At 52.5% G+C, this 16,276-nt stretch overlaps 1 protein-coding gene across 1 annotated transcript in view; it reads right to left on the bottom strand.

Moving 5' to 3' along the window:
• Window positions 1-16,276, bottom strand: part of KLHL8 (kelch like family member 8) — a 335,665-nt gene that overhangs the window by 98,943 nt on the left and 220,446 nt on the right. The window contains exon 5 of the mRNA XM_078676272.1: window positions 15,869-16,012. Within this exon, the coding sequence (XP_078532398.1) occupies window positions 15,869-16,012 (144 nt within the window). The remainder of the gene's footprint in view (window positions 1-15,868; window positions 16,013-16,276) is intronic.

Genomic DNA, 16,276 nt, shown 5'->3' with positions numbered 1-16,276 from the left:
GCAGCACCCACCAGTCCGAAGTGATGGTGCACCAGTGGAGTAGGTGATGGCGGACCCTAACCCCCACTGGCATCAAGTGGGCCTGAAAGCTCTGACTAGGAGAGCTTTGAGGCGGATGCTGCGGGGGTGGATGTGGACTGGCCGCGCCGTTGTCCTTTGGCACCGCCATGGTGGTTACCACGTCCGCCGCCGCGCTGGATGTTAGACTGTGGCCCGTGGCTGGCAGGACGTGAAGGGGGGGCCCTTCCTTGGCCACGAAAGGAGCGAAAGGCAGACTGCTGCTGACGCTGGCCCGAGAGGCCCCAGGACTTGGCCATAGTCCTGGAGTCCTTGAAGCGTTCAAGCGCATGTTCTGCCTTGCCACCAAAGAGGTGGCTGCCATCAAACGGCAAGTCCATGAGGGTGTTCTGGACATCGGCCGAGAAGTTGGCGGACCTCAGCCAGGCGTGGCGGCAAACCGCCACCGTCGTTGACATCGCCCTGCCCAGCGAGTCCGTGGTATCCAGCCCACATTGTATGGAATACCGAGCTGTGTCTCGTCCCTCCGCGAGGGCTTGAGCGAGCTTCGCCCAGGCCTCCTCCGGGCACTCTGGCAACACGGCCGCAACCGTATCCTACAGAGAGTGGGTATAACAGACCAAAAGGCAAGCTGTGTTGACTGACCACAATCCACAACTGAGGGACGAGAACAGTTTCTTACCCAACTGTTCATACCTTTTGGATTCCCGATCTGGGGGTGCAGTCGGGAATGCAGATTGGGAAATAGAGGCCTGGATCACCAGGCTCTCGGGGGTGGGGTGGGTGGACAGGAAGCTAGGATCGCCCGGAGCTGGGCGGTGCCGCCTGGCGACTTTCCTATCTACAGGGGGGCCTGTAGCGGGCCTGGACCAGGTGCCCAACAGGACGTCCATGAGAGCCTCATTAAACAGCAGCAGAGGCTCCGGAGAGCCTGTCTGCGGTTTAAGGACCAAAGTGAGGATGTTAGACCTCACTGTAGCGACGGGAGAGTAAGCACCAAGGCCTTGGCTGCCCGCGTCAGCACCACACTAAGTAGCTCCCTCCTCCGTAGCCACGGTAGGAGGGGAGACAAAGTCAGTGTCAGGGGAAGTGTCAGGGGAAGTGTCGAGACCACTGGCCTCCCCTAGCTCCTCTGTCCAGTCCTGAAAGGACTGACACTCACGTGTCAGAGGGTTCTCAGACCCCTCCCAATCCCCCTCGTCCTCCATCTCCTGAAATTCAGGGTCAAAGGACGGAGCCGGATCAAAGAAGAAATGCTCTTCAGCTGGCATCGAATGCGGCGTCGGTCGACACCAGTCCAACGCCGGATCCGGACCGAGGGAGGGATCAGGGGCGGTGCCATGCGGGGACGGCGCCGGGGGTGACACCCTGGGGGTCGACGCAGGCGGGGTCGTGAGGTCGACCAGCGGCGACCCGGATCTGGAACCGAATCCAGCTAGAGCCTGCGGCGTCGGGACCGAAGTTGCCGAAGCACCTGGCCCGCCTGGACTCCCAGTCGGGGCCAGGAGGCACCACGGGACACGACGGAGGAGAGAGGGACCTCATGGCCATGAGGAAGGCCTCGATCTCTTCCGGCGTCTATGGAGCTGGCCACGGGACCTGCGGCTCCGGCGGAGCCGGTGTCGTGCGAGCGCCGGGGGGAGTCGGAAGAGCGGTGTCGTCTCTTCGACTTCTTGTGCCTCTTACCTGAGGACTTGGAGCCCGACGAATGGTGTCGACTCGCAGAGCTTCGATGACTGTGGCCCCGCGACCGGTCCCTCGACCCCCTCCTGGATCGGGACCTTGAGCGGCGCGGGCCGACTGCTGGAGCTCGAGGTGCTTACGGGACCGCTCCCGTCTAGCCTTCGACGTCAAGGCCCGGCAGTCGGGGCATGACCGGTCGTCGTGGTCGGCCCCAAGGCAATACAGGCACCGGCGGTGGGGATCCGTAACCGACATCAGTCGGGCGCAGTCGGTACAGGGCTTGAACCCGGGCATCCCTACCAGCACCGAGAGTCATGAAGACTCGAGAAGAGATCAAAAATGATCAAAAAAGTTTAGTCAAAAAGTGACTAAGGTACTGCTTTCTCCAGACCTGCGCTTGCTGGCGTGAAAAAAACAAGAACTGACGTCAGCGCGCGAGGACGGCATCTAAGTACTCCAACGACGTCATCCCAGCGCCAACGAAGCCGACGACTAATGGGGAGCCGTAGACGACGCCTACCGACGCGCAGGGGTACTGCTACGCAAAATTTTCCAGATCCAGTCTGACGTCTGGGGGTTACTCTAAGGTAAGGAATCTAACTAACGTGTTTCTTTTAGATAAGTCCTCCAACAAGTGCCGGCATACCCCCCAAGACACCGCCAGGCAGTTTCCATGCACTACAACTTTGGGTGCGTCCCATTGTAGGGCCCATGATGAGACAGATCCCTCTTTTAGTTCGAAGACGCGTGTGATGAACTGGGCCAGCTCCTCGCGAACGGGGGTAGGGTGCAGTCAGAGAGAACCTCTGTTTGCAGCCGCCAGGTGGGAATAGTGGGATATTACCTACCCCAATGCACCGTGATTGGCTGGTGGCATTGGTCCAAGAGGGTGAGTGCTAAGTACTCCACCCAGGTGATCATGGGCCCAGCTGTTCAGTGCAAAAGAAGAGATTAAAACTAGTGTGTACATCGTGAACTGGGGAGTAGTAGGAGTATTCACGCTCAAGCGGGGGCCCGAACGCCATACACTATGTAAGCGTCGGCGTGTGAGGAAGTTTCCAAAGCGCTGAGTGGTGCGAACACTTGCTGCCACGTTCAGGCAGGTGGAACGATCAAGACCTACATCAGGTACAGTTAAAATTGCTCCCCTATAGCCCTGGCTGTAATGAGTTTCGAAAGAGCACTGGTCTGAGTGTATCCAGGAATCCCAAATGATTAGTGTTGGGTGTATAGACTGCCACCAGTGTGAGGGGAATCCCATAAAAGTGGCCATCTAATTTCACAAAGCGCCCTTCTGTGTCCAACCTGTGAGCATCCAAGAAGAATGGGACACCCGGGAGATCTATATAATCCGCCCTTGAGCATAGGCCGATATGGGTGTACCGTACAACTGTCACCTTCACCTCGCATAAACCTTGTGGAGCTCCGCCAATGTGAGATCAGCTTCTTGGAGCATGGCAATGTGTGTGTGAGGGCATTTAAGCTGCATAAATGTAGTATCTATTAGTAGGAGTGGTCATACCGTGCATATTCCATGGAAGGATGTGATTGTGTGGGGTGTGAGTATCAGAATTGCCCCCGAAATTGAACCTGTGATGGGAGTAGCGGTAAAGGATATTGCGTCCCCCATTTATAGTGACCCGCATTCAGCAGGGCCATGCCTGGCCTGATCAGGTGTCCTCAGAGCACATATGTAATAGGCAGACAAAGAAAACAACAGTGAACACATGAACAGCAGCTAGTGGAAATGACTGCATCTCCCCACCCCACCAGGACAGTGAACCTGTGAGGTCCTATCCAAAAATCCCCAACTCAAAAACAAAATGAAGAAAAACAATCAAGTAAGTCCATATGGAAGCAATGGCAGGACGTGGCATTACAATTGGGGTTATGTTCCAACGCCTGGGCTCATTTCAAAAGTTGAAAAGCCAATGTTCCAAAACTAGCATGACTCCCCGCAATGTAGGGTACCAGACTGAGCAAGGTGAACAGACAGATGAGGGACCCAGCTATGAGAGGAAGGTCACAATATATCATTGGCTGATTGTGGCGTGAATTTAGGATCAAGTGTACTGCAATCGGTGGAGGATTCGGAGGTGCCTGTGTCCGAGCCAAAGTCCATGGTTGGGTTGGATTGCACTGCTGTAACAGAGTTTGTGTTGTGCAACTAGGCCTCTTCCACCACCCGAGCCTTGAGTCTTGAGTAGGCTGCATTCCTGCTGCTCTGTGCCTCCTCCATTTAGGTTGCAGAATCTCCTAAGACCCCTTCAGCTTTTTCAGATGTGCGCACCAGGCCTTTCACGTGAAGCTAGGTCCAAACATCCTCAGGTGTGGAGAAGATGTGAGAGGACTCACTGTCCAGGACCTTGAGTTTCGCAGGGAACAGTAAAGCATAGCAAAGGTGCAGTTCGCCCAGATGTTGTTTTATCTTCAGGTAGGAGCCCCATAGTTACTCTACATAAGCTGTAAAATCTGGATGTACTGCTATGTTCTGTGTTCTCAAAGCACCAGAGACCCTTTGTGCGGAAGCATTGCAAGAAGGCCCCGATCGCAGAAATTAAGGAAGCGTGCAATGAGTGGGCAAGCCCGTGGTCCAGGAGGAGGTGGGTGCCCTTGGACGCGGTGTGCCTGCTCCACTAAAACCAGCGTAGGGAACTTGTCCACAAGTACGGCAGTCATCAGCCACTCCTTGAGAAAGAGTTAATTGTTGGGGAGTTCAGACCTCTCTAGGAACCCCAGGAAGCGAACATTGTTGCGCCGTGAGCGCCCCTTGACATCTTCTGCGGACAGTGTAAGGAGGCCACTTTCTCCTTCATGATGTCCTGTTTCACCTGCAGTTCTCGCACTGATGAGCCATAGGAGGATCAGTGCAGACTCTGCATTGTCAACTCAGTCCGCTAGTTTGCTGTGGTAGGCGCTTAGCAGGCCCCCATCTAGAGATAGTCTTAAATTTTTGCTTCCAGCGAGGTCTTTGTGTCCAGGATGGATTGCAGAACCTTTCTGAACTGTGTCGGCTGTTTGTCAAGGGTGGATTCAAGGTGTCGCAGGAAGCCTATGATTTGGTCTCTGAGGAGCTCAAGGACGATGCTGGGATGCTAGAGTCAGTGGTCAGAGTTCTAGTGTTCTTGGTTTTCCTCCTTCATGGTGTGGCGCAGGTGAAAGGCCACAAGTCAGTCCGTCTATGCAAGCGCGGGAGAGAACCCCACTGGAGTATTGGCATATCAAGCAGTGGTTGTGAGGAGTATGGGGAGGTGGTCACAGTCCCTGCACTCCAGAGGAGTCCAGATAGGTGAGAAGGAGTCAACACAAACAGGTCATTCAGGCTAGGAGGAAAGGGTAACCCAAGTTCAAGTTGAGACAAGTCCCCTGAAGAGGGGCAGAGTCTTAAGAGTCCCAGGCAAATATTGCCTCCTGCAAAGTACAAACACTGTCCAGGCAGACACTGCTTCCAAAGGGTAAGCTTTTACCTGGGGGGGGGGGGGGGGGGGGGGGGGACACCACAATATGGGGACTAGTCTGCTGGGCCCTGGATGGGCCACAATGACAGAAGGGTGCGTTGGGTGGTGGTGGGGGCTGCCGCTCATTACTTCATCATTCTCACAAATACCTGTGCTTTGTGTGTCGAGCAGCGAAGTACGAGGTGCTCCGTACCAACAGCAGTGTTGCAGGAAGCTCATCCAATACTGCTCGTTCGCATGATCTCGCCGCAACCTCATTCAGCGAGGTAGCAGCAGTGCACCAAAAGATCGCCGTGGGTGTCACACTCCAGGTGTGCCCCTGAACATTCATGAGGGTAGTCACTGCCACCCCATGAATCACTAGAGTGTGAGGTACCAGAGGGGCAATTCCGCCCCAGGCCAGAGGGAAGTTCCCCCAGCAGAGTCAGCGGGATGGGAGCGTGGCTCACCTCCATTGTCGAGGACACTTTGGAGCAGTCAGGACCGCTGGTGACCCTCAAGGATCCTGCCGCTGACCTTCTTTATGTCTGCTACCACGAGACCTGCCGCAGTGTTGTGCCCCAATGTCCAGGCAGCCCAGGTACACCATGACCACCGCGCTCGACCTGGCGGTGGCAGGCAGCGATGACACTGCCCCGCCCTGCTGATCGCTGTTTTTCAAGAATCTCAGACAGGTCTGCCCGATTTCGCAGAGATACTGTGGGCTCTGTCGGCTCTCTGCTGGGGAGATTAACCGCAGCACTGCACAGGGTGAATGCAGGCTAGATGTACCGGGTTTGCCGCTGGTCCTCAATTGAACGATCGCAGTTAGTCAGACAGTGGACAAGATGTGCAGCCACTCAGAAGAGGTGTGCTTCTTAAAAGAGGGCTGCGCCCTCGGAAGCAATACCAAAGTTTGCAGCTAGGCACACCACAGGCAGCAGGGCCCCCAGCCTGAGGAGCGGTGTATCACTGTAGCACAATCCTGTCTCCGCTGCGCAGCACATACCACTCTGTCAGACGGCCCCAGCTCCACTTGGGTGTCCACGTGGCGTGATAGCGTCCCAGGACCCACTCGCCAGTGCCACCTCCATCCGTTTCTTAGGGAGTCCAGGGTGTGTGGAAAGTGCGTTTGTTCCCTCGTGGCACTTGTGGAATGCAGTGCAGACTGGGGGAGGCACATCGGTGGGCCGATGCCGACCGGGCCTGGCATGGAGCTCGTTCAGCAAGCATCCGAGTTGGCCACCATCATGGACATGCCCCCACATGTTGACACCCTTGTGCCTTTACCTTGGAATCCGAGTGGTTGTTTGGGGTAGAGTCCAGTTTTGCTTTTTAATGTTTGTGTTCGGCCTTGGACTTACCAAAACACTTCAAGCTGGAAGTTAAACAGTTGCGGCAACAGCCCATGACCGGGAATTTGTCCGGGCACGTGACTTCTTGTGCTTGGCGACATACAACTTTAGCACCTGGTCTTGAAACGCCATCAAGTTCATGATTGGTACACTTATCAGAAGGCTTAGGGTCATGCCTAGAGTCCAGATACCAAATACACACCTCATGCGGATCTGTGACCAACAACTGGCTTTCTGCAGTCACAGTACTGTTTGAATTCTAGGGGGATATCATTCCCTAGCACACTGTAAAAGTCTTTCAGTCGTCAGAAAACCTGATAAATTCATAAGCAGAACTCTGGATTCCCAGTTGGATGGCATAAAAAACAATGATGTAACATCAGCGTGCTGGAGTGTCACTTATAAGCAGCTCCACTTCATCACTTCGTGGGCTCCAATGCAGAGCCACATAGCACCACCTAGTGGTGCTCGGAAGCACAAACCTAAAAAAATTATCTGCATGGAGTCTATCTATCACCCAGGAAGTAGCCTAATGTGAGGGATCTGCAGTTAGAAGTATCCAGCAGACGTCCTGAACATTGTACCTCTGAAAAACATACTCAGACTATAGAGTTTGAAACTGGTTGAGCTGACCTCTGATCTTAACCAAGCAATGGTCATAGTACATGGCGAGATTGAAAGCAACCAGTAAAGACCAGTTATAACTTCGACAAAGTAAAGTACACTCTTCAATGAAGCAATAGGTAAAAGTTTATAGCTTGAAATAATGAGACAATCGAAAAAATATCTGTAGACAGTAAGTAACCACTAGTACAGAAAAAGGCACTAACGAATCTCAAAAAATATATATTTATTTTTATTCTTCAAAACAGTCTCTTATTAGATTAAATTTGAAAATATTTCTTTGTTTTTTTCTCAATATATTAAAAATGTTCCATTCATTGCAAATAATCAATATACCAAGAACATATCAATCAATTAGTGGATGAATATAATAGACGTAAAGTTGATGGGGGGCAATGCGGTAGATGTAGACTACGCGCGTTTCGGCATTGCTGCCATCATCAGGTGACCGTCCATTGCACTACAATTCTGTGTGATACTCAGGGTGCTTATACGTAGTATAGGGTACAATGGCCTCCATACATGAACAGAATATGAGGGCACAATATGTTTAAAAATAAATGTCCATCATCTTCTTGAGGTGGTCCATTAATACTATCATCAGGATCTATGTGCATGGTTAAAAACAGGGGGTATCCAAATAGAAATGTCACATCATAGTCAACAAAATGTAGTAGTATCTCAAATCACGATCAATCCTCTACCAGCCAAATTTGAACGTCTGAGCGAAAAGCAAATAGCTAATTGATGTATATCAAGCCATCTCTGATTCTGTAGGGACGCCTCGTATCTTGGACCACATGGCGGTCGTGCCCAATATCCTTTGAAAAATGATTCCGTAATGCTTCTGGGCATCCTACAGCGATGGTCTCGTTTTTGCCGAATCTATGGCTACCAGGATGCAATGAAGAACAGAGCCTTCACTTACCCTCTAAGCTCTACTATAAGAATTTTAAAAGCGTTCTACCATTTCACACTTTGTGTTCACCATGCAATTAAGTCCATCATTTCAAACAGATGGTCAAACAATATACAATCCCTAACCTATCAAAGGGTATCAAACAGCCAACAGTTAAGGAAAATAGAGCCAGACGACAATGACTAAATGTTGACACACAGGAACCTCTGAAAAAAGTTTGATCCTGTAACAAAATTACTTAAAGAACAAATAAGGACAAGAAAGAGAAAAAATGGAAGCTACTGCAGTTACTCTGAAGTAGTTTGACAGCTATTAGTGGAAAGTTAGACCCTTTGTCTAACCAGTACAAAAAAAATCTAAAAAAAGTCACCAATGTAAGGCAGAATATGCAACAATGAAGACCTATTTCAGGTCTATGTCAAAAGGCCTGAGACTTTGAATATGCCTAACTAGGTCAGCAAATTGGCAAAGGAGCAGACGTGGAAGTTGTTAGACACATTACCCAGTAGGCACCTGAAACTGGGGCACAGAGCACTGAAAAAAAAAGGTACAGGGAGTGACTTCACTATCATTTCACAGAAGTTGGCACAAGGTCATGTAAAAGGAAGTGATGAAATAACCAACCTTGCAATTAAGATGCTCCCACACAGGGCTGTGGAATGCTTTGAGGAGTTATGTAAAGCATACATATAATTCCAGTTCTTCACCTTTTCCTGGAAAGGTGCCAAATCATGTTTTGCTGAAGTCTAAAAAAACAACTGCGAGAAACATCAAGCTGCCACCCCATAAGCATGGTTACTGGCTCATCCATGCTCCTGGAGAAAGATCGCTATTGCTGGTCTTGGGATATTGCCCTAGGAGAAATCTTTTCAGGAAAAAGTTTTACCCTAAAAGAACAATCAAGCAATCATCAATTACAAACGGGTGAGAAAATAATAGTTGGCTTTCATAGCAACAGAGAAACTTTGAAGTTGTTTTCCCAGACACGGTAAAAGCCATGAACTAAGTATTGCATATAGGTCTCCTGCAAAATATATCATTCTCAAATTTCCAAACTACCTGATATTCAAGCTGTCAATCTGTCAATCAATCAAAGCATTTGTATAGCGCACTACTCACCCGGAGGGTCTCAAGGCGCTAGGGGGGGGGGGGGGGGTCTGCTACAGCTCGAACAGCCAGGTCTTGAGCTGCTTCCTGAAGGCGAGGTGGTCCTGGGTCAGGCGGAGGTGAGTCGGGAGGGAGTTCCAAGTCTTGGCGGCGAGGTAGGAGAAGGACCTTCCCCCTGTGGTGGCTCTTCGGATGCGGGGGGACGGCGGCGAGGGCGTGGCCGGTCGATCGAAGCTGGCGTTTGGGAGCGTAGAAGTTGAGGCGGCTGTTGAGGTATCCTGGGCCTTGGTTGTGCAGGGCTTTGTGTGCGTGGGTGAGGAGACGGAAGGTGATTCTCTTGTTGACCGGGAGCCAGTGCAGGTCTCTCAGGTGTCCGGAGATGTGGTTGTGACGGGGGATGTCCAGGATGAGTCGTACCGAGACGTTCTGGATCCGCTGGAGTCTCTTCTGGAGTTTGGCGGTGGTTCCGGCGTAGAGGGCGTTGCCGTAGTCCAGTCGGCTGGTGACGAGGGCCTGGGTGACCGTCTTCCTGGTCTCGGTGGGGATCCACCGGAAGATCTTGCGTAGCATGCGTAGGATGTTGAAGCACGACGAGGAGACGGCGTTGACTTGTCTGGTCATGGAGAGGGAGGAGTCCAGGATGAAGCCCAGGTTGCGTGCGTGGTCTGTTGGTTTGGGTACGCTGCCTAGGGCGGGGGGCCACCAGGAGTCGTCCCAGGCGGAGGGTGAGGAACCCAGGATGAGGACTTCCGTCTTGTCCGAGTTCAGTTTCAGGCGGCTGTTCTTCATCCATTTGGCTACCTCTTTCATCCCTTCGTGTAGGTTGGCTCTGGCGGTGGCGGGGTCGTTGGTGAGGGAGAGGATCAGCTGGGTGTCGTCGGCGTAGGAGATGATGTTGAGGTTGTGCTGGCGTGCGATGGCTGCGAGGGGACTCATGTAGACGTGGAAGAGGGTTGGGCTGAGCGAGGAGCCTTGAGGAACGCCGCAGATGACTTCGGTGGCTTCTGATCTGAACGGGGGGAGGCGGACTCTGTGTCCTTCCGGCGAGGAAGGAGGTGATCCACTCCAGTGCCTTCTCCTGGATTCCGACGTTGCTGAGGCGCTGTACTAGGGTACGGTGGCAGACAGTGTCGAAGGCCGCGGAGAGGTCTAGGAGGATGAGGGCCGCTGTTTCTCCATTGTCGAGCAGGGCTCGGATGTCATCGGTTGCTGCGATCAGGGCGGTCTCGGTGCTGTGGTTGGCCCGGAAGCCGGATTGCGAGAGGTCGAGGGATCCGTTCGTCTCGAGGAAGGCGGCCAGCAGCTTGTTGACGGTCTTCTCGATGACTTTTGCGGGAAACGGGAGCAGTGAGATGGGTCGGTAGTTCTTGAGGTCGGTGGGGTCGGCTGATGGCTTCTTTAGTAGGGCGCTGAGTTCGGCGTGCTTCCAGCTCTCCGGGAAGGTAGCGGTGTTGATGGTGTCCCGCAGGTGGGGTGCGATGACAGAGTCGGCCTTGTTGAAGACGTGGTGAGGGCAGGGGTCGGTCGGAGATCCGGAGTGGATGGAGTTCATCGTGCGGATGGTGTCTTCGGTGCTGATCGGGGTCCAGGCCCGGAGGGTGGTGGTGGGGGGCGGTGGTTCGGTCGTGGCGTGCGTCAGTTGAGTGCTGAAGCTGTTGTGTATGTCCGCGATCTTGTTGTGGAAGTAGGAGGCGAGGGAGTTGCAGAGGTCTTGCGAAGGGGTGATGTCGTTGTTTCCGGCGTTGGGGTTGGAGAGCTCTTTAACTATGTTGAAGAGTTCCTTGCTGTGGTGTGCGTTGTTGTCCAGTCGTTCCTTGAATGCAGTTTTCTTGGTGGTGTGGATCAGTTGGTGGTGTTTTCGGGTGGCGAGCTTGAGGGCAGTCATGTTGTCCGGTGTTGGGTCTCTGCGCCAGGCTTTCTCAAGGGCTCTGCAGTCCTTCTTGGAGCTCTTGAGTTAGTCAGTGAACCATGGGGCTTTCTTGCTGCCGGGTCTGCTAGGCGGGGTCCTCAGAGGGGCGAGGTCGTCTGCGCAGTCGCTGATCCACTTCGTGAGGTTGGTGGCCGCTTTGCTGGGGTTCGTTGCGCTGGTGGGTGGGTTCTTGCTCAGGGAAGTCGCAAGCTGGTCGGCTGTGATCTTGTTCCAGTTTCTGCGTGCAACCTGTTGCTGGTGGATCGTGGTCCTTTTGAAGCTGAAGTGGATGCAGCTGTGGTCCGTCCAGTGGAGTCCGGTGGCGTGGCTGAAGGCGATGTCCTTGCTGGATGAGAAGACGGGGTCGAGTGTGTGTCCGGCGTAGAGGGTGGGGGTGGTCACCAGTTGCTTGAGTCCGAGGATAGCGAGGTTGTCCAGAAGGGTGGTGGTGTTGCGGTCGTTGTTGTTCTCCAGGTGGAAGTTGAGGTCCCCGAGGAGGATGTAGTCAGCGGAGGGGAGGGCATGCGGGCTGACGAAGTCGGCGATGTCCTCGCTGAATTGTGTGCGTGGTCCCGGGGGCCTGTAGACGATGGTGCCTCGGAGGGTGGTCTTGGGGTTGATGTGGATCTGGAAGTGCAGGTGCTCGGCGGGTGCGAGGGTGTCGTCGGTGTTGGTCGTGATGCGGATGGAGTTCCTGTGGATGATGGCGATGCCTCCTCCTGTCTGGTTGACGCGGTCCCTCCGGATGATCTTGAAGCCGTCTGGGATGGCGATGGCGATGTCGAGTGCTGAGGAGGCGTTCATCCAGGTTTCCGTGAGGAAGGCGACGTCCGGGGCTGTGGTGTCGAGCAGGTTCCAGAGCTCGACGGCGTGTCTGTGGACGGAGCGGGTGTTGAGCGGGATGCACTTCAGGTGGCTGCTGCTGTTGCTCGTCGAGGTCTTGGGCACTGCTGGAGTGGTGCAGGTCCGGGTGCAGGTGAACTTGCAGGAGTTGCAGCAGAAGGGTCCGTGGGTGCGTCTCGGGGTGGCTCGGTAGCAACCCGGGAGTCGGCCGGCGTTGAGTGCGTTGAGTTCGGTGGCGGCGTAGGTCCAGCGGGAGGGCTGGTGACTGCGGGAGACAGGGGGTCCGGGCGCTGGGCGCGGGCCAGGCGCGGACGGGCGCAGACGGGCTTACCTTTGGCGCACCTTCGGCGCACCTTCGGTGCTCCTGCAGCGCGCGTCCGCTGCGCGGTCGCTCTGGGGGCGTCATAAGTAAGGAGCCGGTAGGGTGGGTCAGCTGGGTGCCGGGAGCGTGGGCGGCCAATGGGCAGTAGGGGGGCGGAGTCGGCGTAGGTCAGTGGCGGGAAGGGGGACTGAGGACGGCTCGGCGGCGGCTGGGGCGGCCGGCGGCCGGGAGCGGTCTCAAAGGAAGTGGGAGGGCAGCAGAAGGGGGGGGGAAACGGGAGGCAGCAGAAAAACACAAGCAGCGGGTCAAGGGCAACCCAAGAAGGGAAGAGACAAAGGCGGCAGCAGGAGCGGCGGCGAGGGCAACCACGAGGCAGCAGAGTGGGCAGGTAGCAGGAGGTAGCAGCGAGGCAGCAGGACAGCTTGTCAGGGCAGCTCAGGTGGTCAGCGGGCAGGAGCAGCGGAGTGGGGGCGACCTCGCCTGGAACAGCTGTCAAACTACACCCTTCACAAGAATGGTAAACAAGCTTGTAAACAAGTTGTGCCAACCCTGTAAGAGTGGTACAAAAGGGGGTGGTGATGGACGGAGCATCTGAACCAATCAAACACTCACACCCAGTCAAAAGATCCGGGTTTAATCCATCACCATTCTTTAGCCCACTCTGCCACCCCAGTTCAGACATGGCTATTTGCAAATCAGTCTGACCCTGTGCCTCATGGGAACAGTCCAGCCCGAACTGCCAAGCCAAGCCTTCCCCGGACCGGAAACAAGCCTCCGAGGACCGGTTTCTGGCATTACAGCCGTCTTCAGCCCGGCTTGCCCGAATCCAGTGGCAAAGTGAGCAAGGGACTCACGTCTGAGCATACCCTGCCACACTCATGGCGGTCAAAAGCGGTACAAAAGGGGGTGGTGATGGACTGTTCCCATGAGGCACAGGGTCAGACTGATTTGCATATAGCCATGTCTGAACTGGGGTGGCAGAGTGGGCTAAAGAACGGTGATGGATTAAACCCAGATCTTTTGACTGGGTGTGAGTGTTTGCTTGATTCAGATGCTCCGTCCATCACCACCCCCTTTTGTACCGCTTTTGGCCGCCATAAGTGTGGCAGGGTATGCTCAGACGTGAGTCCCTTGCTCACTTTGCCACTGGATTCAAGCAAGCCGGGCTGAAGACGCCTGGAATGCCAGAAACCGGTCCTCGGAAGCTTGTTTCCAGTCCAGGGAAGACATGGCTTGGCAGTTCGGGCTGGACTGTTCCCATGAGGCACAGGGTCAGACTGATTTGCATATAGCCATGTCTGAACTGGGGTGGCAGAGTGGGCTAAAGAACGGTGATGGATTAAACCCAGATCTTTTGACAGGGTGTGAGTGTTTGATTGATTCAGATGCTCCGTCCATCACCACCCCCTTTTGAACCCTGTAAGAGTGCCACAATGGTCAAACCTGGACTCTTTCTTTACCATCTCTTCATGAGTAAGAACATCACTGCCTCTGGAGGGTGACCTAACACAATGCCAACGATGTTGCAGTTCACTGGCAATTCCACATCGAAAACAGAAGTAGCCAAGAACGTTCAAACATCCATTGACCGTCGATCCATTTGGCGCAGTGACAGGACGCAAGATCACAGTTGTCCAACAGGAAAAAACACAGCACCATCTGTCCCACTTTAATAAGGGGGTAATAAAATGTGAAATCGGTGCCCTCTAACTGGATTAAACACTAGCCTTTGAACTCAACTGGAGTACCCACACTGAGAAGAAACATCAGAAGGCACTAGATAAACTGTCAGCATTCTAACCACTCACAGAAATTCTCTCCCAGAAGACAGCAACATAAATGTCATCAGTGTACCACCCATACCCTGCCAGCACTGTCAATTACAGTACCAACACTACACCTAACCATCACACTTCTACACGTGGGACAATTTAGACTATTTCAGGCCACACAAATACTTAATAATGGCGTGAGAGGCTAGTATTATTCATTGTTAATGAATTCTGACTTACTAATCACTTTTGTTGTGCTCATCTCTAACTAAAAAGACAGTGCCACCTTGTAGTGGACTGTCACTAGCGCCGGTGCTGACAATTAAGTGCAGGTGCTGAGCACCAGAAACCACCGGCCCAAATTAAGCACTGGATGTCGTAAAGACCAATGTCAGAGTAATGCTGACAAACCTTTCCGGAGTGTGAGGTTCTGCCAGGTATAGACCTGAAAATCTCTTAAAAAGGGTAATGCCCTAATACCAGCAGCTTTCCATAGACACATCAGGAGTGAGCCCATAGACAAACATCTGAAGCACAGTAGCACATTCTGAAAGGAATTGCATCAGAAGATAAATCTACTGATCAGGAAACATTTAAATTTTAATTTAATTAATTTAATTAACATGCTGACATTACAGCACGCCCATTTGACCGCCCTCATCTCTGCGAGTGATATGGGCAGACAGGTTACATGTGTCAACGGCCTCTCACCTTAGAGGGAGCTCTCACTAGCAGGGCAACTTGTTGAGGAATGCCAGGTAAAAAGGACAATAATGGCTTCAGCTCCAATTCCAATATAGTAGCCAAGCTCCTTCCGGGGGACATCTTTAAGTATAGACCAGATAAATCAGTCCCGGTTACTTCCACAAGTGGGCATACAAAGTGTGTCCTTGGATATGGATTTGAGATGCAGTCAAATTTGTTTAACACCACTGGAATAGTTTTCCCTTACTAGAACTAACGTGCCACTACTACACGTAAAAATATAAAACAAAGCACATGCAGAATATGGTTCCCTCCACTCGATACAGGTTCCATAGACTTCGAAGCCAGACAAATTAGACACATTTACTGGGGCGACTCATGCATAACCCCAAAATGATCAACCAACGTACAGATCTCAGTGGCCCACCTGATTAACTAAAGCCACTGCTGGTGCTATTCACAGCGACAGCAAGTATGAAAAAACAAATGTTTTGTAACCAAAGTTATAAATATAATTGCATTAGCATACATCATAAAAATTGTAACCCTTTACGATGAAGCATAGCACCACTGTGGTCCTTACGGAAAACGTCACACCGCTGATTCCCTGGTAGCATTAACTAGTGTACATAGAAAGTAATCAAATATTGTATTCCAAAGGGATATTATACACACTAAACTATACCATTCTTAATTTACTTAAAATGAGGCACATATTTAGAGAAAGTACAACGATATGCAGCACGTTACACTACAATTTGCAGTATAAATAAATGCATGATAATGTTTTAATGAAAAGTAACATTTTGCTGAGAAAACTTAATTCTGTTCTCCCACTTATTGGTGAAATCAATTGTTAACGCCCACCTCTGTACCACAAGCAAAAGCGGTATTAGAAATGAGTTTGGCGCTCATATGTGACATACTTAAATGTGTCTTGGTGTACACCGAGATTTTACATCAACTCGACTAATTAAACTTGCTAAGCAGAAGGAGTCTGCCCTCTGGAGAAACTACAGATAATTTCACATTTAGCAAATTCCGCGCGCCGTGGCCTGCGGGCACCGCATTCATCGGTTAATAAAAGCCGCCCTCTGCGGGGACAAAAGCTGAATGAATACATTAAATGGCGGGCAATCACGGCTGCGGGACAGAGGGCTGCGCTGTTACTCACCTCCCACGGAGATGACGCCCACGTGCCGCCGCCGGCTGTTCATCTCGGGGCCGAAGAACCAGCTGTCCCTGCTGATGGAATAGCACTCGATGCTTCGGAAGGGGTCGCCTGATCCGCCGCGGCCCCCCACACAAAAGAGCACCCCTGTATGCGGGCACAAGAGAGGACACGTTAGCACCCAGGAGACGGCACAAGATAAGAACGAACGTAAGACAAACCAAGACAGTCCCCGCTTCACAACACCTCACAGTCACTCACGTGACCAAGTTTAAAATGGTTCGAGACACAAACCTCAACATGCTAAAAACCTTCAATATAATCCAATTCTTAATATCATTTCCATGGAAATCAATTCGGGGTTGCCATGGGCCGCAGCTAACCCTAGCTTGACAATTTGCACCCTTGGCA

The sequence above is a fragment of the Lissotriton helveticus genome, chromosome 2_1 (assembly GCF_964261635.1).
Source record: "Lissotriton helveticus chromosome 2_1, aLisHel1.1, whole genome shotgun sequence".
Classification (NCBI taxonomy): domain Eukaryota; kingdom Metazoa; phylum Chordata; class Amphibia; order Caudata; family Salamandridae; genus Lissotriton; species Lissotriton helveticus.
Note: the sequence above shows the minus strand (reverse complement) of the source record. Positions and strands in the feature narration are given on the sequence as shown.